The sequence below is a fragment of the Copidosoma floridanum genome, unplaced genomic scaffold (assembly GCF_036245765.1).
Source record: "Copidosoma floridanum isolate Cflo_tuat_1 unplaced genomic scaffold, Cflo_Japanese_pri ptg000021l, whole genome shotgun sequence".
Lineage (NCBI taxonomy): Eukaryota > Metazoa > Arthropoda > Insecta > Hymenoptera > Encyrtidae > Copidosoma > Copidosoma floridanum.
Genome location: NW_028321898.1, coordinates 3,871,178 through 3,892,858, shown reverse-complemented (window position 1 = coordinate 3,892,858; position 21,681 = coordinate 3,871,178). Strand labels below are relative to the sequence as shown.

General features: G+C 31.4%; 1 protein-coding gene across 6 annotated transcripts in view; it reads right to left on the bottom strand.

Annotated features, from left to right (window-relative positions):
* The window catches only part of PIP4K (phosphatidylinositol 5-phosphate 4-kinase), a 541,345-nt gene that overhangs the window by 348,155 nt on the left and 171,509 nt on the right, over nucleotides 1-21,681 (bottom strand). For all 6 annotated transcript variants that reach the window (XM_089594386.1, XM_089594383.1, XM_023390965.2 and 3 more), the window contains exon 2: nucleotides 434-531. In XM_089594386.1, coding sequence (XP_089450512.1) covers nucleotides 434-498 — 65 coding nt within the window. In that variant the 5' untranslated portion in view covers nucleotides 499-531. The remainder of the gene's footprint in view (nucleotides 1-433; nucleotides 532-21,681) is intronic.

Genomic DNA, 21,681 nt, shown 5'->3' with positions numbered 1-21,681 from the left:
CAATAAGTTATGTCTAGTCAGCAGTCCAACCACTTTTAGTATAGAAAAGAAAGCTACCAGTTCGTAGTAGTGACTTTTTTGTGGTATTTTAAAAAGGTTGTTAGAAACAAAAAATGGAATCAGAATTTTTAGGAATAATTTTTACTATGTAGGAATTGAGAAACGGTATAAATTAACCTAATTACAGAATACTACACAAACGTAATCAAATTAGCATGACCACAATTCACTTCAAACAAAAGAATAATGAAATAATGTAAATAAAATAATTTTAAATTAGTTAACAGGTAAGTGAGAGAGCTCAACTAGATGATATATACTATGGATTGCAATACAGTCGGCAGTAAAATTTTATGGACAAATAATTTATGGACAATTAGGGTAGATAAATTATACATTAGTTTAAAGAAAGTTTTAAAAAAATTTTACATACTTGTTGAAGAGATGGTTATCAACTTTCAGTTTGCTATAAGCTCTAAAATCATCTGGTAATAGCATCACGGGAACATTTACATGACTTAACTCATTTATCTAAAAAAAAAAAAAATTACATTTTATTAAATACTCTGAGGTGTAACAAATTTATGTCAAGTAAGTTGTTCATTTAAACGCTTTTATGAATTGTAGTTAACAACGGTACAACGAACTTAAATGTTTTAAGTTTATGGTTTCCCATTGGATACAATATTCATATAACATAAAACGAATTTCTTTTATAAAGTTACCAATAAAAATTAAGTGATGTAGCTAAGGTGTTCATCTGTTACAACTCAGGATTTTGTAGACCAATTTTATTTAATCTTGGTCAGTTTTTTTTCATTTTTTAATAAATATCACTAAAAAAGAAATTTGATTGTATCAGATAGTTTTTAAAAATTTTATTTTTAGTTTCAAAAAACAAATATGAATGAAAAATCAATTTTTTGATTTTTTCTATTATTTTAAAATAGTTTATTTTAAAGAATCACTTAATATAACGCAAAAACTGTTATTAAGTTTCACAAACGTATGTAACTGATGTTTTTTTAGGATTCCCTCAACTAATTACAATGAACCATGACATAGTGTCTTTATTACATAATACCTAGTAATAGCTAATAATAGTTTAAACTGCATTTGTGTTTTTTAGATGTTAACGACTGCAGAAGGCTTATTTTATTTATATGTAAATTTCCCTATATTATACAGCATTTTTTTACAGTCATTTCACAAATCCCCTTTCTGACCCCCTTAGCCCACCGTACAATTTTGAAGAGCTCCTCTCAGCCCACCACGCAATCGTTAAGAGTCCCCTGAGCCTCCCCTCTCAACAAGGTTTTACCTTATTTTTATTGGGTTTGATTTTCGTTTGCCCCTCCCCCTCCCTCACAATTATTTAACATAATAACCGGGAAAACCAATAAACTTCCCCTCACAACTTCAAAGAACTCCCTTCAGCAATCCTTCAGCTGCGTCTCTAAATGAGGTGAAATTATATCAGTTATTATGTTTTTTTTAGTTACTACTTTTCACAACCCTCGTTGCAGCTTTCTTTACACTTTTTTAGAAACTCCTCTTGGTCCACCTAATAATCTCTTAACAAATTGTCTGACCAAAGCTTCAATACTTGTTCTAGCTCTCTTCAGCCACTTTTCACCAATCCCTTTAAAATTGTTTCATCTATAGTTTATTTACACATCTCCGCACCACCCGTGAGGAAGTGCTTTGAAGCGCTGTTCTTTTTTATATTAAATTCCTAATCAGTTTTTAAATTGCATTATTAAATATGGATAACATGACATAATGCTTTCGTACTTGAACAAAAAACAACGAATAATATTATAAAATATTAGAACTATTGACATCGCTCGTAACTCTATTTATCACAAAAAGAAGAATCATCTTTCCCTTGTTATGAAAATATGTCAAATGTTCCAATAAACTTCACCTTTTCGTCTTCAAACCTAAATAATCCACAATTTACGATGTACAAAAATAAATATGCAAAAAAACTTAATATTATTAAGAAATTTAATGTATTTTTTATTTGGTTATTATATAGGTTATTATAATACATATGTATTTATGTTCTACTTTGATATTACAAATTTAAGTTTTCAAACGGAATCGGTAATTGAAAAATTTTTTTATTTCTGACATTTAAGAAAACTAAACAGTATACGTGGAAATCATATTTACATATGATAATACAGTATCATTTTGTTTTTTATTAAAAGTTAATAGTATAACATAATTATATAAATTTACCTTATTACGGCATAAAACAATATTTTAATAATAATTTTACTGATCTCATACATGTATTTATTATTAAAATAAAATGCGCAATAATATGACGTACAATTTTATACTTCTGCAAATGTATAAGATTCAAATTTGTCTTTACTTTAGACAAAATAACATCAAAATTTTTTTTCAAAAAATATTTTATGTTTTTAAATTATCATCATGTTTTATTGAATTATAAATTCTATTTTTATTTTCGTGTCATGATAACACGACGTGTAAGTTACTATGCAAAAAAGTGGTTTTTTCAAGTATAATCCGATATTATCAAAAACTATTACTTTGAGATTTATTTATAGTCCTGGAAAACGGTATAGACTAAACGAAATGTTTTCTGTATGAAACAAATGGTAATGACGAATTTTCTGTGTTCAGAGTAATTTTTGGTTCAAAAACTCTTTACAAAATTATTTCTTTGGTTAAAATTTTTGCTTTACCATTGTATTTAAGTAATTTCATAATTTATAATCTTATACCGTTACATAAGCCATCAACTTTACTTTATTCTCGTATTAACCCAACTATTGTTCGAATTTTTAAACTAAGCACAAGCGGAGATAAACCTCCACAAATTTTAGAAAATTTATATAAATATTACCATCAGATTTATCAACACCTTTGTAAGAGGCTTGATCTATGATGTAATTTTTTTTCATTCCTCCTTTTAAGTAATTTGAAATTTTATTATTTAAGAAGTAAGTATTGTCGTAATAAGAAGTAAGTAAAGCATTACTCATTATATAGTTAATATCTGTACCAAAAATATCAAAACAAACATAAGTTGCTATACATTTATTTGGCTATTGCAATGGTATGATTTCTTTTTCCCTAATAGTTATTTTTAAAATGTTTTGTCAGTTAAAAAAATATTGATTTCAAGTTCTACAGTACGGAAAAACGACCAAAAATACAATAATTTAATACTGATAAAAAACTTTTTTGTATAGTTATGATTCTATTTTTGATTTTTTGAGTTGGAACAATCTGGCTGAAATCTTTTCCTAAAACAATTTGTTTATTGCCAAAATGGATATTTGTATTACAATAATCACGTCATATTTGTTTAACTATTTGTAAGGATTTTTTTGAAAGTTTTTGCAGTTTTTTTAGAATTTAAAAACTAGATTTAGCTGTTAAAGAGAATTATTTTCTTTATTTTTTTTAAAGTAATTTTCTGACAACTATTTTAAATAAAAAATTGAATTTGGGAATGATGTTCGACTAAACGTATAGCAATAGCAACATCTTAAAATGTAGTATGAAGCATGTCGTCAACTGTTCTTAACATTTAAAAAATTCTGCTCCACTAATGCGATTTAAAATGAATTTTTAGAAATTCTCCAAGTCCTTCGGGGACATTACGTTAAGTCGACCTATTGATAAATTATTTTAAGCTCTTTCCTATTTCACCCAAGTTTTTGTTACTGATTAAAAACAGTATCATTCTGAAATATTAACATAGCAAATTTTTCTTGCAAAACAATCTTTTTCATTTAATTTGAACCAAGCCTTCAAAGCTTTCCATGAGTTTACTGTAGCTCTGAACATATGATTTTATTTGACAACTATATTTTCTTTATTTGCAACATTTACTGGTAAGTTAAATACCGAATGGCGTTGTCGACAAAGAGAAAATTTCTGCAACGACCCTGCTGCTTTCATAGGGCTTGAATAACGATCATTTAGATACTCCGATATTTGGTCAAATAATTCTATATCATTTTCATCAGCGTATATAAATAGGTGTTCTAAAATAGTCTGTAATGGAAGTACAAGCGTGGAATTGTTAACTGGAATTTTTTGATTACTCATTTTTATATTGTGTGTTTAAGTATCACAGTTATTATCTTTTTTTTTTAAATTCTGGAGAAAAATGTTTTCTAAATATTATATTCAGTCAACTTTTTTGGAAAGTTTTTTGTACAAACATTTTGATAGCTGGTAAGACAAAGGCTATATTTATTGTGAGGTCTATAAAGCGTATGTCTAAAAACCAATTCTTTTATGTATGAATTAAGTGGAATGTCTGCCAAAATATTTTTTTCGATTTAAAATATTAAATATTAGTTGTCAATGTCTGTAGTAATAAATAAATTATTGTTAGGATGCAATGTAACAATAACGTAAGCCTGGTAGTCCTATTTTTTGAAATTTAACTGTGTCAACGTAGAAAATAACTTTTCCTATAATATTTTGCTTGATTATATCATCTAATATGGATTTTAGTTTTGTATAACATAATCTGACAGTAATATTTGATCTGTAGTTAAGAGTGGTACCTTTCAAACGTTTTTGTATATATTTTGTACCACTAATGTATGTTAAAGGTAAAATGAAAATGCTTTTTAGTTTATTATTTTCAAATTTTTTCGAAGTGAATGATCTATTCGGCTCTGGTAACAGTTAATCCTCAATTTTTTTGAGTATTATGAGATTTTGTGCTTCTATACAACTTTTTGCATATCATAAGTACTTTATCTTAAATCTTTTGAAGAAAATAGTAAAGGAAAAACCATTGAATTAACATGCAGTGATAATTTATTTGAATATGTGTAATGTGGTGTATTATCTGGTTAATCATTTTTATACACACAAAATTCATGATCTCTGATTTTGAAGCAATAAAAGCGCCATATTCTGATGTAACTGGTTTATTGTTCCGATGATTTTCATTGTAGTGTTTTCTTGAAAAGTACGTTTTATAGTTTTAAAGACTTTGTATACATATATAACTTAATAAAATAGTTTGTAGTTTTTGTATGTAAACGTTATCTTTTATTATTTGTGTTAGTATTTTAACATACGGCTTACATAATATCAGGTTTAATTTCAAACTTTTTCTACAGAAAAGAAGTCATCATTTATGTATATACACATACAACTTACTGTAAAAAAGATTTTCAGAATTGTTTGAAATAAATTTAGGTGTCATGTAACAAACATGAACTTCAATTTCCAAATTATAAATAGCTTTTTGTTTTTCTTACCATATTAGCCACTAAACGATGGAAAAAAGGTCGTATTATTGTAATATCACATAAAATATCTAAAACCGTTATCGTTTAACAATAGTTGCTTTAATTTATAATCACACAGACTTACAGCAGGTAAAAATATTCTTCTACGTTTACAAGAATTAAATTCTTGTCTTATTATTTGCCAAAATTTTGCAGAACAACATATGCATTCAACATTCATTCCAAAAAATAGCTTGTTTTATACATGGTTGTTTTTTTTGTATAACATTTTTATTTTTAACTGTTCATTTTTGACAGAATTTTTTCCAGACTGTTAATTTTTCATTTTATTGTACTATTTGTGACACTAGAATTTTAAAAAATTTTTTGTTAGAAATTGTAATGAATACGGATCAACAATCAGATACTTAAGCAATATCTCATCTTTAGCAATAAATATCATGCTTCGTATAGTATATTGTAATATGAAGTACTTATATGCAATATGCGTTACATTTACAAGTATGAAATCGCAGGACTCATAATTTGAGAGTTAAAATAAAGTCGTTGTATTAAACCACACAACTCTTACTTTAAATACAGAATTAAGGAGTTTGCGTGCAAAGCGCGCAGGGGGACGAAGCTCTACTAGCATATGGGTCCTTTCACAAAAAGTGCGATATTACATAAACCCTACGTTAAACAACGACGGATCGAATTATTTTGAATCAGAACTTTTTTTAAATAGTCTAAATCAATTTTCCCTATACGCATTTTTAAGATCGAAGCGAAAATTTTTTTTTCATGGCTGTACGGTTGACAAAACTGGCCAAAATGTAATTCCCGTAACGCGAAGCATTTAAAAATTTAATTTTTTGCAGCTTGTACTGTCTAAAAGTTTAAGGTGTTGAGAACATCATATTATAGTTTGGAACTGAAAAAAATTTTTGTTTTTATGTACGGGTCGTTGTATTATTGAAGCCTACTTTTGACAATTTTTAATTGCGCACCACAAATGATTCAATTTGGCATAGGGATGAATTTTGAAACATCTAAAATTAATTGTCTTGTGCTTTGGAGTTTACGGAAACACAGTCAATTTTTCTTGCAGAACCAAATTTTAATGTGGCTATCTGTAGTATTTAAAAACACCGATTAGATGACTATAGTGTTTGAAGTGGTATAGGGTACAGATATGACAAACGAAATTTCGTTGAAAAATTTCATTTCGGGAATTTACAATCGCAAAAAATTACATTTACGGTCATGATAGGCTTCTTATTACCATAACGCTCTTTAAAAATAAAAAAAATGTACTTAAATTGATAAAGGTTTGTAATAAAAAATCGTAGAAGCAGGCTTAAAAGTTCTTAACTAGTTTGGACCTTATGTAACTCGGAAAAAAATAATTAGAAAACTCTAAACATTTAATGTAAAAAGGGGGCGTAAAAATATCGTAGTTTTTGTAGAACGACCTATATGTAAGCTTATCATTTGAAAAAAAATAATGATCCAATTTTTTTTTCTGTAGATAAATAGTAAATTTTATGATTTCATAAGGTATTCACACTAATTACAAATGTAAAATATCTCATCTGTTATCAAGGAAGCAACAATTAGAATTTACTCTTTATAATCTTTTTTATTACACTACAAAACTTTCTGATTGTCTTTATTTGTTAATCTCATTTTAGTTTTAACAAACTCGTGTGTTTTTGAACGTCGTTTGAACGTTCTTTATCCTTTTCTATAAGTGTTTTCGATATGTTACTAGAATTTTTTATTTCATCTGTTTTGGAACGGTACATTTCCTGCTGTATAAATTAATTTTCCTTCTTCTTCTGAAAACTCTTTGAATCCTTTTGGCTTGATTCCTGGAAATTGGTCTGTGAGAATGATTTCTATTTTATTTAATGCATTATTTTTAATGAATTCTATGATATCGTTTGCATTCTATGTTTTTAAGGTTAAAATAACAGTGTTCTTTCCTTCTAAAGATCTATCAAAAGATGTGAATATTTTGTGTCAATCTAGATCTTAAAAAGCCTCTAATGATGTCTATCAATACTATTTCAAATGGTTTTGTCACAGATCCTAAGTGTAACAACAAACCAAGTTTTTCTTGTTTTCTTGATTTATTTTTCACTCATATTTCGTGGTTTTGAAAATTTTTTGTGGTATACATAGAAAAAATTTTTTTGTGTAGTCACCTTATTCTTATATGACACAGTTATATATATATAATTAATTTTTTGCTTAATTTATTAGGTAAAACTATTTTATTCGTACGATTCATTTAAAAAAAACTAATCTCTTGAATATAGTTTTGTTTTTTCGTTATTATTTTTTCACTTGCTCTTAGATCTTCAATTATATCTTGTATTTTTATAAAATTCACTATTTTTCTGATCACTTGTTCAGTTTCTTTTGCTGTTAATACTAGATTTCTACTAGAACAGTGTGCTTCCGTATTTCTGTACTTCTGTCCTGGCACGTATTTTATTTTAAAATTGTATTACGATAAATAATAGATTAGGTTATCTTTTTTCTCAGGCCTGGCTTTGAAATTTACTTTTTTCCAAGGTTTCTAATCGTAGACAACATCAAAATCTTTTTCAATAAGCCTCAATTGCCAATATTGAATTGCTTATTTTATAGCTGGACACTCGAAATGGGCAGATTACGTCACTAGGGCACGAAGTACAAACAAGAGCGTCCGAAGGGCAAGGCTGTTGCATGTTGATGCCCTAGTCCCATATAATGATTTTCTTACGGAAGTCCCAAGGTGTAATTTTTGGGCTCAGTAAATCACTTTAGGGCCTAGGGCAGAAAAGTAATTTGGGTCTGGAGGGCGCAAAAAACTTTTCTATCCACGGACCAAAAGTGATGACAAGGGCGCGAAGCGCCAGTTGCACTTTGTACCTATTGTAAGAAAATACCATTTTCCTACCTCGCGCATTTTTTAGAGGCTGGTGTTCCTTCAATAGGAAAAATAGAATTCGCTGCATTAGCACCATCGTTCTATGAGCTCCAGAGACGATGGCACTTATCCAACGAAAACTACTATATTTTTCTTTTAAGTTTTATTTTATTTCTTCTAAAAATATACCATGGTCTTGTCTTCTCTACGAAGTTCTGTTAGTTCCAAAATTACTCTTATATTCTTAATAGATACATCTGCTAATAGTTTAATTAAGTCTTATGTTGGTTGTGAGAATAATACTCAATTTATCTTTACAAAAATATTTTTGCATTTTTTTGACAATACGAATTTGACATTTTTTCTTAATAAATAATACAAAGGTTTAAAGATTATTGCACTTTTTAGAATGTCTAAAAATTTGTTTTTCTGAAAACTACCTAATATTTTTGTTTGTATTCGCAATAAAAAAAAATTTTTTTTTTTTTAAACAAAGTATTCTTAACTTGTCTTACTAAATAAATTTTTGTTATGTATCAAAAATAATGAGCCAAGTTTAATGCAATGAAAATTTTTAATTGTACTCTATGAGCCTGGTTTATTACTTTTTTTGTACTTTGGTTGTACGTTCTGTGTATTTTCAAATTATTTCAACATAAATAGACATTTTCAATATTATTTACTGTAAAATATTGTAGGTTAAATTTTTTTAAATTATTGCCTAAAATTTTTTGGAATGTTTGTGCTGAAGTTTTCAAACCGGAGAGTAAACGTCTCGAGAAGAATACGAGAAGAAACCGAGAGTCTATTGAAAGTCACCTGTTTGTCTTACAAACGCTGTTGTCTTTTTATATTATACGCACAAGAGGATTTACCAAAATGTAGAATTTATATCTAATGTTGTAAAATAAGAGGAGTTTCTTGTTTTAATATTGAGTCGTTATCAAGTAAAAACTGTTTAGATAATGGTAAAACGATTATGTTTCATTCTCTAAAATCTAATCGTAGCCCAAGTTACCTGTTGTCATCTGTTTCAAAAGCTAGTAGTACAGGGGCTGCGAAATAGCCACAGGATTTTTCTATTAAATTTTCCTTTAATAGATTCAAAATTTTATTTCATATTTATTTTTCGTCTTCCAATGTACATCTATAATTTTTTTAGTTTTTTTTTAAATTATCTAAATGCTTAATTTTGGGCTTAAATTTTTCTATCCATACATATTCATGTAAACTACATATTGTAATGCTTTTTTACTCGTATTTTCTAAATTATTCTTTATCATATATTTTATTTGTATAACTTGTAAGTACATGTTTTAACTCAAAATGAACTTACAATGGTATTCAATCCAATTAAAAAATCGATAAAATTATTTTTTTTCTACTACATGTACATTAATATTTTGTTTATTTTGAAAAATTTTTACGTTTAATGCAATCGGAACTTTTTCTTTCTGACACCATTGATGGTTTTTATACACACGTTCTGTGTATCGCTTTTTCTTCTTTTAATGAATCAGTCTTATTCAAGAGATTTGTAAGCGTATATTGTATTCTCCTATGACTTTAAGTTCATCCTGTATTAAAAACTCCTTTTTTAATAATAGAATGAAATCATATTTAGTTTACGTAATTTGTGTTTGATACTACTTATGAAACAAACTCCACGAATATACATCTTATATGCTTAAATCATCTCTCAAAATTTCCTTAGAATCGACCAAAAAAGAAACTCAAATAATAAGCCAGTTCTGTAATAATAATGCAACGACTCTCCAATAAAATTCTCTTTTTATCTTTAGTACTTTTATCTATACTGTTAACACACTGGTGTATCAAAAGCGAAGTTTATTTGAAGCATCTTCTCGGTGTTTTTAAAAGAGTTTGCAGTATGTATTCACTTTTTCTATCAGAGTTGATTTACCTTATGAGTTTTAAGGAGCTATATAATATGAAGCATCTCTAATTAAACAACAGTTAGATTTTTTTCTAATGCTTTATAGCTTTATGTCATTTTAAGACCTTAAAATCTTTTAAGGTGAAGATTCAACTTTTTTTCACCATAATTCTGTACATTGATATGTAATAAATCTAAGCATTTAAGACACCGTCTTATAAACTCAGAATAAGGAAACGATTGCAGTATTTAAATAATTAATGAACGGCATTATCTGTGCTATCTAGAATAATCATTTGGTTTTTACTTTCGAGCAGCTAGCCTCGAGCTAGAAAGTATTTTCACTGCTTTTACAAACAAACCAACAAACTGTCTATAATGATTGACAGTAAGGTAAGCATGATCGTTACTTTATCAAGAGTTAACAAGTATGCGTATGTACAAACTTATGTTTGTGCTAATTCTTATTTTCTGTCGTGGCAGCTGACCAAGTCTATCTGACCTAAAACCATAATTTTGTAAGTATTACTCCCCCTAAGCCTTATTAAGGTTACAAATTATTTCAAGTAGTAGTATAATGGTGCTTCTTTTGAAAGTAGTCATACTCTTCAGCATTTTTCTATTATAACACTAACTAACTACCCACCCTCCCCTTTAATGACACGTAGCTTTAATTTCACCCTAAACTCGCGTTAGTATAACCATAGAGTGGAACCATCAGAGAGAACATTAAATATCACAGTATTAGTGAGCAAGCTAGCTACAAGTTGCTAGAAGTGCCAATCCTCTCGAGTACTAATAAGAACTCATAGTCCCAGAGGATCAGTACACGTTGTCTAGCGCTTCTTTATAGGCTATATTCTTTGCAACCACCATTAGATGCTTGACGCTTTTCCTCGCAGATAAGAAAGTGAACTTAGCTCAACCTGGGTCAAAGTTGAATCTAGTAGTAGTAGTAGAAGTTGGTTTTTTTGTTTTGTTTTTTTTGTGAAGGAAGGAGAAATGCATTAAGGCACACCGCAGGGACAGCGGTAGTGTGGGACTTGGTGGATTTTTCTATTAGACCACCCGTACCCACTACATCCCCCCCCTCATGCCACGTGGCTTTTGTTCCACCATGCGTTAGCATTACTTCAGAGTAGAGCCACCAGGAAGACCATCGCGTCTCACAGCATTAATGAGCAAGCTCGCCATCATTTGCTATAGGTGCCAATCTTCCCGAATCCTGAGAAGGACTCGGGGTCCCTGAGGACTGGCACCTTTGTCTAGCGCTTCTTTGTAGGCTGCTTTCTTACCTTCGTGCCTAAATCATCTCTGGCAGCCTACTCAGGGCCCCCCACCTCTTGCGCAGCAGCTCTTTCTTCTTCTTTCTTACGCCAAATGACAGTCTAAACGAAGCCATCCATTGCCCTCCATCCCTCTTCGGTGCGTAGCATCTCAGAGATGATGGTTTCGGGGGTGGGTGCCACGCCAAGCCTGTCTATCAGCTGCTGGCGTTCACGGTACCATCTCTCACACACGAAAAACGTATGTTCGACGGTATCGCGATGGATATAGGCATTAAACTGACCATGCCCGGAGAGGAACTGGGTGAGGTAATAATTCGCCTCTCCGTATCCTCTCTCCACCCATGGCCGCAGGTGCGGTATCAACTGGTGAGTCCACCTACCCATATCAGACTGACTCCACTCCTGCTGTCACGTCATCAACGTTTTTTCCCGTATCTCACTATCGCTTTCGTCGCCAGAGCCCAGGAACTTTCTTCACCGCTCCAGCTCAAGCAACACAATGGGAATGGTTCGTCCTATCACCATAGCGGCAGTGGAGGATACTGTGCGGTAGGCGCACGCAATCCTTAGCGATCTGATGCGCTGCATCGAGATGAGGCGCTCCCGGATATCCCTTCTCGCAAGCGCGTCCGCCCACACATCTGCGTTGTACAGCAGGATCGAGTTAGAGACCGACGCAAGAAGCCGTTTTTTGGCTTCTCGCAGACCCACAACGTTCAGTATTAACCATGAAAGCCCCCGGAAACCCTAGCGGCTTTGTCGGCTGTTCTCCTGATGTGCTCTCAGAAGATGAGCCGTGAATCGATCCACACTCCTAGGTAGCGCACCACCAGACCCACGCAGATCACCTCACCCGCAACGTTCAGGCGGAAGTCTCCCCCGAACCATCTCTGCCTGGTGAGAACGACCATCTCTGTTTTTTCAATCGCAAGCTCGAAACCATGATCCCGCAGCCACTCCAACACTATCGCGACCACCCACCGAATTTTACGCTCGGCCTCCTCTCGGGATCTCGCTATGACGTGCAGTGCTATGTCATCAGCAAAACCCGTCAGCTTGACCCCCGGAGGCATTTCAAGGTGCAGAAGTCCGTCATAGACCAGGTTCCATAAGTCAGGGCCGAGGGCAGAGCCCTGTGACAATTCAGAGTTAAGTTTTTCAACATTTGACTGAGGAAAAGTTACGAAATTTAATGGTGATTCGCAAGTGGGTTTGCAATGGTAGTTTTGATTATAGTATTTATCAGCAGCAACTGGACAAAAAAAAGTTAATGCAAACATTTTTTTGACTTCTATCGTGCCTTTGCAATGAATTCACGAAAATCCATTGGCTGTGAACAAAAAAAATTGTTTGGGAAAATTGGAAATTATCTTTAACTTGGTTTTGCAGACCGATCGAAATATAATTTGCCAGAAAACGTAATGAACTAATTAAAGAAACAAAAATTTCATTTTAAATACAAAAATATATCTGGCAGTTTTATCAAGTAGTCTTTAAAGGAAAAAAAATGTCTGTTCAATTTCGATTACGATTTTGATTCATAAAACTGTTAATTCGTAGAAAAGCTGTAATGTCTAATGCAATTTCAAAGATTGGCCAAATGTCAAAGGAATTACATGAAGGGTGCAATACATTGTTCAGAGTTTTTTGGCGATATCATGCAAAAAATTACAGAGAAAAAATCATGAAAAAAGCCATTACGATTATTCACCCACGATATTTGAAATTTTAACTACCTCTACCTTTACCAGTGTATGAAAATAATGCGGAAATATTCCGAATATGTCGAGATACAAGTATTTGAGCAGAATCCTAAACGTCTAATGTTAACTCTGACTACGAAGAAAATTTTTTGTTTTAATGGATTTTCATTGAAAATAAAAAAAGGTATGAAATGAACTATAGATAATACTACATTACGCCACAAAGAATGAAAAATAAAGAATGTCGTAGATCACAGGCAACTGACACTTGAGCCGAAATCGAGGGCAATAAACATGCGATTTAAGGGATTCTTTGTTATTCCTCATAGGTTGTATACTATTTTTCACCAATCCTACGCCGAGAGGAGAAATTTTTATTTCGTAAAAGCAAGATGTAAGTTTTTTTGTTCGGCACAGTGTGTCAAAAAGTGTTTGTATTTTCTGCACTTATCAGGAATACTAGACGAAAGATGTTTTTGACCTCTTACAGATTGCATCAAGCGGCAACCTGAGTGGACAGTTCCTCTCTTAGCCAGGGCCTTTTTATTGGAGTTCCCAGAAATGGTAAACTAGGTGGTAGGGTACTGTATGTGTGTATGTGCAGTGATCGTCTTTTTCACTTGTGCCACAAGAAATCAGATCCATACAATCAAGGAATCAGTCAAAAAAATAACAAAGTTACTCGAAAAAACTAATCTACTTAAGTATCTGATTTACCGTTTTTAAGGGCTTATTTAAATGAAGATACGAAATTTTTTGAGAAAAAGTTATAGTTATAGCATAATCCGTACGTGAGAGGTTGGCGCGTAGAGCGCGTAGGATACCTTTTAAAAATCGAGCTTAAGGTAAACTATTTTCCACGGATCTATCTACAATGCATCATCTGTTAGTGCTTCATAATACGCATAACGCTTCAATGTAGAAAGGGCTTATTATTACGTTATTCTAAGATATGGCAACAGTGTCGATCAGCTCGTCACAGTCGTCATACATTAGATATACACACACTCGCATATGGCTATGTATGTGGGAGCGTCCAGTCAAAAGCGGACCACCAGTGGCCCACGTGTAATTTTTTGGCCGAAACCTCTTAATTCTAACTGGCAGAGAACCCAACAAATTATTTAAAAAAATTAAAACAATATATTAAATCGACGCATTTTTTCCTCTTCTTTCCGAAGGTGATATTTATTTTTTTTCGAAAATGCTAATTTTGAGGTTAGAACTGTACTTTTATGAAAAAGTCATTTTTTCGACCTTGAGGGCCACTTAAATCAAAAAAATAAGCAAACCATTCGAAAGAGGCGGTCAAAATCTATCGATAATGACTTTAAGTAACTTGTAGAATCGAAAATTCGGCTTCCTAAAAAATCCGAGAGAACAGCGGGTTCGGCCGAAATCGGCACAAGAAGCATCGCGATGGTATTACACACAGATCATAATCGTTTATTTTGCATAAAAACAATACTAAATTTATAAGCAATAAATAAATATACTTTTTTATTATTAATTTACACAAAATAAATTAGTAAAACAGTATAGATAAGATTTGGTCCCGACAAAAAAAATTAAAATATTGGCGCTTATTAGTCCATACTTCATCGTGAAAATTTTTTCTTCTGCTTCTCCTTTTTTATGGTTAAGATAGGTTATACTATTGACAAGCTATAAACAAACAAGTAATAGTCGTCTTAAAAGTCTCCAAGGTATTATGTTTACGTAGAACAATGGTTCGACAGAATTGTTGTAATCCCTTAAGAGAAAAAGTAAAACATTTATCAACACTTCGTGGTATACCCACGGTCGTGAAATAATTTTTCCCGAGTTTGAGAGACGATGCGAAAATCTGTGAAACTTACTGGAAAAAAGTAACAGAGGCAGTGACTTTCAACAATCAAGTTACTTTAAATGATTACTTTATGATAGTAAATAAATTACAATGTCGTTTTCAAGATGAAACATTGTCGAACAGTGAAAAATCGTTCCTCGCTGAACTACTTCCCGACTCATGGAGTGAACGTAAAAAGGCTGCATTTACCTTTTCTTCTCGTCGATTGATAAGAACATCTAAGAATATTGATGATGCATCAACAACTCAAGCGACAAGCCAAGAACGCAAATCTTCATCGTCAGAGCTTCATGAAAGAGTGAAAACTTTTTTCCAACTTGATGATAACAGTCGCCCGATACCCGGGTTGAAGGATACAGAATGTATCAAGAAAGAAGATGGAACAAAAGAATATCTCCAAAAGAGGCTTGTGTTGTATACTTTGAGAGAGTTGTATCAAATTTAAGGAAGAAAATCTGAACGACAAAATTGGTTTTAGTACGTTTGCCTCATTGCGTCCTAAAAATTGTATTTTAGCCGGTAAAAGTGGTACCCAAAAGTTAAGGATTACAAAGACTGTACTGATTTGATGGTTTGTGAAAATGCGGCGTCTAAGTTCTATCTAAACTTAGGCAAGAAATGTCCTGATATTAAATATTAAAAAGTTGTTGTTCGATTGTTTAAATGAACACAATATTGACAAGGTAAAATATCTAACTCGGCACACGACTGACAGATCTTCTTTAATAACTCGAATCACATCAACTGATGTTTTTGTCCAAACGTTGTCTTTTTTGCTATTTAAATTGAAAATACATTCATTCATGAGTAAAAACCAGTCAATGCATTTCAAAACTGTCCGCGATTCATTGGAAGTCAGACATTTTCTCATCGCGATAGACTTAAGTGAAAATTACGCTTTTATAATTCAAGGTGTTGCGCAAAGCTATCATTATAACAAAAATCAAATATATAAAAAAAAGAGATTAAAAGAATTTTGCCTTATTTTAAGGAGGGTTAAGGGGAATGGGTAAAATGACCCTTTAGAATTAGTTTATCTAATAAAGGAAGAAACAGAGATACAGCAGTAAACCTTCACCTTTTGCACGTATCGCATGCCAACTTTTTGTTAGCTAAAATTCAAGCGCAATATGAAAATGTCAAGAGCTAAATATATTAATTTAACTTATTTATTTAAAAAATGTTACTATGCAAGTGTACAGGTTAGTAACGTTAACTTGGATGATAATTTGATGAAAATTTGCAAAATAATTAAATTTTTACTAACAAAAAAATTCTGTCATAAATTAAAACAACTTATTTTGACAATCGCACTTTAACATATTTTTACAATAGAAATTGAAATTAAGTTATAAAATAGCTTTTAATCTTAGATCTATTTGTGAAAAATATTTTCTCTGTGGACATTGTGATTAAATAAATGTATTTTATTTTAAAATACTTTTTTTTTTATGAACAATTATACGTATTTTTATCAAGATACTAAACTAGAAAATGAATATTTATGCAAATTAAACGTGAAAGTTTTTAAGAACAGAAATTGTTTCATAGGAAAAAATTTTTAATTGATAGGAGACACACGTATCAGAGAAAAAAATCAAAACACATTGTGAGAAAACCTGTAACTGAAAACACTATTTACTGGAATGATAATTAATCATACATCATAAACGTGGATAAATACTAACTACATTGTCTTTCATGTGAATTGTAAATAAAGTAAGGTGTTTATCCGCTGCTTTATAATAGGAATCTTTTTGTAAAAATTGTTGTGTACACACCTTTGACTTGACAAATTATTTCAGAAGCCTGATGAAGATGACAAATAACCATTGAAAAGTAATGCATCTGTAATATCTAAAATGTTAACTTGTATTATTGACTACCATTCCCATATTACGTGAACACGTAACTTTTATTTTGGTATGAAAATAACATTATTAAACATTAATTTATTTGATGATAAACAGACAATAACTCATAAGAAGCAAATTATGAGATCTTATAGAAACGTCTTTGTACTAAAAAAGTACAAATACATAAAAAAAGTATAGGTTTGAGACAGATGGATGTTTCAAGGGAAAATGAAATATAATAAGCCCATACACGGCAATTTAAACAAACTATTGTAACTGGGCAAGTATATCGTAAGTAAAAAGATTATTTAGTGTTCACAACCGTAGCATAGTGAGAAGTAAAAGCACTTTTTTGGTTGAAAAAACTACATGTTTCTTTAATCTGGACTGACTAAGACCATTTTTGGATTTAATGAAAAGTAAAATTATAGGATTTAACGAGCAAGAGCTACTTCTTTGATAAAATACAACATAACCTTAGCACTATAAGTAGTAGAATGAAAATTATTGATCGCTGTAAAATGAAAAAAAACATCTTTGATGTTTGACATGAAGTGTACAGTAATGTAAACTCATTAGCTTTTTAGTTGACAAAAAAGGACATGCAGATTTAAGTGGGTCTAATGTAACCTAAAAAATTTAAAATTCAACTGAAATTGTTCTTTAGCCAATTCTTAAATTATTTTAAAAACTTTTAGGAATTTTAAAGTACCGTGCATAATATCAAAATTTACTTATAAATTTAAAAAATTCTCTACAGAAATAATAAATGTAACGAATAATGAAACATGTGTATATCACTGTAAACTTTTCGTCAAGCATCAAAGATATTTTTTTTTAATTTTAAAGCGAAATAATACTTATTCTACCTCTTGTGCTATTTTTTTAAGGTTATGTTGCATTTCATGAAAAAAGTAACTTTTGCACGTTGAAATCTATACCTTTACCTTTATTGAAAAGCAAAATGGTCTAAATCAGTTAAGATTAAAGGAGTAGGCAGTTTTTTAACGGAAAAAGTACTTTTCTTCTCGCTGTGCATGATCCAACGATTCGGAAGCCACGTAAAATTAGGTCTATATTTCTACATTAGTGATTGTTTTACATTAAACCTGAGGCAGTTTTTTTTGCCCTTGTTACTTGATTGAACAATGAAAAAATTTTTTTTAATTTTTCTCGAGTCCTTATTTTTATGTAAAACCATTGCCAAAACAACTTTTATCGAAAAGATTTTTTCAAGGAAATACACTTTTTAAGATATTTAATTAAAACTGGAAATAGGACAACAAAAGTTTCATTTTAATTTAAAAAAAAACGTCCTCGACCTCGCGTAGTATTAAAACTTTAGGATAATATTTTGTGTAATATTATGCAAATTTGAAAACCAGAATCGTTAATACAGAAAATACTTGTACCTTTGGTGATTTTTGAGCGTCTGGTGCCGTGACTATCATATTCAAATAATTTTTCCATGTGTTATCTCATTCCATTACATTATCCATGTACCATCCTTCAACTTTTTATAAACATCATAGGCTACGTGACAGCATAAGAGTAAAAAGGGACGAGGGGCAGCATAAGAGAAATAAAAAAAAATTTTTGAATGAACCAAAATATAATTAACCAATTTAATCAAACACTGCTATTAGAGAATGTAATATTTTTTCTCCAAAAGACAATGGAAGTTTCTGTTTAAAATCAATATGGTATGAAGTAAGAGAAGTGACATCATTTGAAGATTAAAGAACATGTAATACAATATAATATAATAATAGACTCGTTATACTTGTTATGCGTTATTACTTGGTGTCTTTTAGCTGGTAACTCGCTATAGCGGACTCAGGTTAACTCTAATGCACTAATGTAGGGTAATAAGGGCCGACGACTACTATACAACACTACACACAGCACCAATACTAAATACGTTAACTTACCGCGACATCTCCAGTAAAATTCTTGTGGATATTCTCGGCAGTGCTATCCGTGTCAAGGGCACCGAGGAGCTGGAGTGGCCGTGTATGGACGTGCTAACGTTCGTATAACTGAGGTCTCAGCCTTAACAGTGTCTCAACAGGCAAGAATCTGCTGATACCACGCCGCACTGCTTTGCTGTCAGCCTTGGAACGAGCTCATGTGTCTACCCTTACTTCGCTATGCAGGCGCACCGTATGCTATGAGGCCCGCAACACACTATTATGGATTGGTTACCATTACTATGCTTTTTCTCGAAACACCGATACACTTTTAGCTACCGTTCACGGATTGATACTCTCAGTATCATACACACAGACATCTCTAGCATACAGGTGGGAAGCACACAAGGGAAGTCAGACTGAGCCTTACAGGTATTCTTAATGCTGTGGCTTTCAGGCCTCACACCGGGATTTCGAACGAGAGATTTATTGTCGGTGACAAAGGGTATGTGACGTGATTATAATTATTTCAAATTTGCAACGTTACTATATATATACAGCGAAAGTCTCGTATGTAGCTCTCTTTTCTAAATGTGGCTTGCTGTGAGGACCAAAATCCCAATAAAAGGCCCCGAGGCCGCAGCATTAAGAAAAACTATAACGCTCAGTCTGTCTCTCCTCCCATGCTTTCCAACTGTATCCTAGAGAGATACACACATATATGTATGTTTATTAATAGTGACTTATGAGGACTTTACATGCTTCAAACACATATATTAATAACGTAAAGGAATTATGCGGAAGTCCACATCATTCCACTTTTGTCCTTATGATAACCCTTACATACACGTAATTGTCCACATAAAACACTACTCATAAACACACACACACACACACACACACACACGTATATATTCTTGCATATATTATACAGTTGTATTGACAAAAATGAGTCTCAACCCCCCCCCCTCGCTGCCCGTCAGCACCACGACTTACGTAATTATTTGCTTGTTTTTACGTCATTTTTGATCAAATTATATTTGACTAAGCTCCCCCCCAGTCCCTCCCGCTCTCCCTCTACCGACCCCCCAAAAATACTTATTTATTAAATGTTTTACCATCATAAATGTTGAAAAATATACGTGATTTAGTACCCAAGTCATACCTCGTTTTTAAGGGTTTGTTAAGTCACTGATCAGAGGTCTCCCTCTGTCTATTTGCTCCTCCTTACTAACTGTATGTCTCTGAAGTAACATTATTTGTTTAACTTAATTGAACTTGTACATTTCAAATTTCTGTCTGGTCCATGTTTACTTTACCCAAATATAAAATTCTTGATTACCTGAGGACTTAATTAACAAAAAGACAGAATTGAGGAGGAGATATAATTAAATCTACAAACACAATTAAGCTTTTGAAACAACTATTCATTTTGTTAGCTTAATGTTGTAACATTTTATGTGTCATTTTAACCCATTGGTTCTTTTAAAATCCTTTCCACATTTTTTATATATTTGTTTTTCATGGTTTTTATGAATTAACATAAGTCTGTTAAGATGTGACGATGTTGATAGTTATATATTTTTGAAATACTGAAAAAATACTTGCTAAACGATGTTTTTAATTTCTGATTTATTCTCAGATTCAATTGGAATAAAAATTTTCTTTAGATTCTTACATCTTAATAAAGCAACGTATAATTGTCCGTAAGAGAATAAAGGTTTTTTAATATACAATCCTAAGGAATCAAAACTCTGTTCTTGTGATTTGTTGATAAGCATAGAACATGGTACTACAAAAAGAAACTGTTTTCTACAGAAGACAAAAGGTAATGATGATGAGGTGCCAGTATTCAATGTTATTCTAAAAATATAAGCTTTGCCATCCTTTTTTCTCCCGTTATTATTTCTGCTTCTATAATATACTTTTGTTAAATAATTTTGTTACTTTCAATTTTGTGCCTCTACAGAGACCGTCTTATATACTTAAAGTTTGTATTAGCACTACTATAGCATTTATTTTTAATTTTAATTCCTGTAATGAAAGACCTTCTCTGATATTATCTTAAAATTCTGTTGCAAAATTAATATTCATGTTATTATATTTTTTAACAACTCCTTTGTGAGTCACATATTTTAATGTTGTGAACTAATTATCAGCCTGCATTGATAAATGCACGAGTAATGTCGTTATTTTGTCAACTCAATTTGTTAGTGGGGTATTGGCGCGCAGAGCACGCAGGGGGCGGAGGCTTACAAGTATGTACCCCGTATTATGTTATAAGTCTACTTTTTTTTAAATGAGCTTTGCATTGATATCTTATGAAGCCTTAAAAAATGATAAAATTAATTGTTAGTATAAAACAAAATATGTTGAAGTATATTTGACAGAATTTGGAAGACTACGGCATTTTTCGAAAATACTCAGGAATACATGTTCTACGCTGTGGAATAATTACTGGGCTACTTTTAAGGAAATACGAAGAACAAGCTGCTAATTTTAATCAAAAGTGGTATAGCTTATATAGAAAGAGAGATGTGCCCTTAACTTTTTTTTTGGTGGGCTTTATAATTCTTTCTAGTTGCCCCCTTTTTATAAGCTGCATATCCTGTATGTGTCAATAGATATTTCTAAAACTCTTATAACTTTATCTACCCCCTGCGCTCTCTGCACACCAACCCCCGTAATTGCAACTATAAATTTACGAAGTATGGAAAAAAACACGAATTATATTAGTTGTTACTGAAAATTGATATATGTAATGAATGTATATTGATCATAATTAATAACATGGAATTTAAGCAATCGTTATTTATTTTCCTTGACTGATGCTTAATTTTTATATATTTAAAACGACAACGTATTAAAAGATTTCAAATATCGTCAAAAATTAAAAAATTACGATATTGTCAGGATTACAAATTGATATTGTTTTAACACTATCGTCAGTTGATTAGTTTTTTTCTTTTAATTTTCTATAACTATAATTTTTACCCATTTGTATTTTTTTCTTC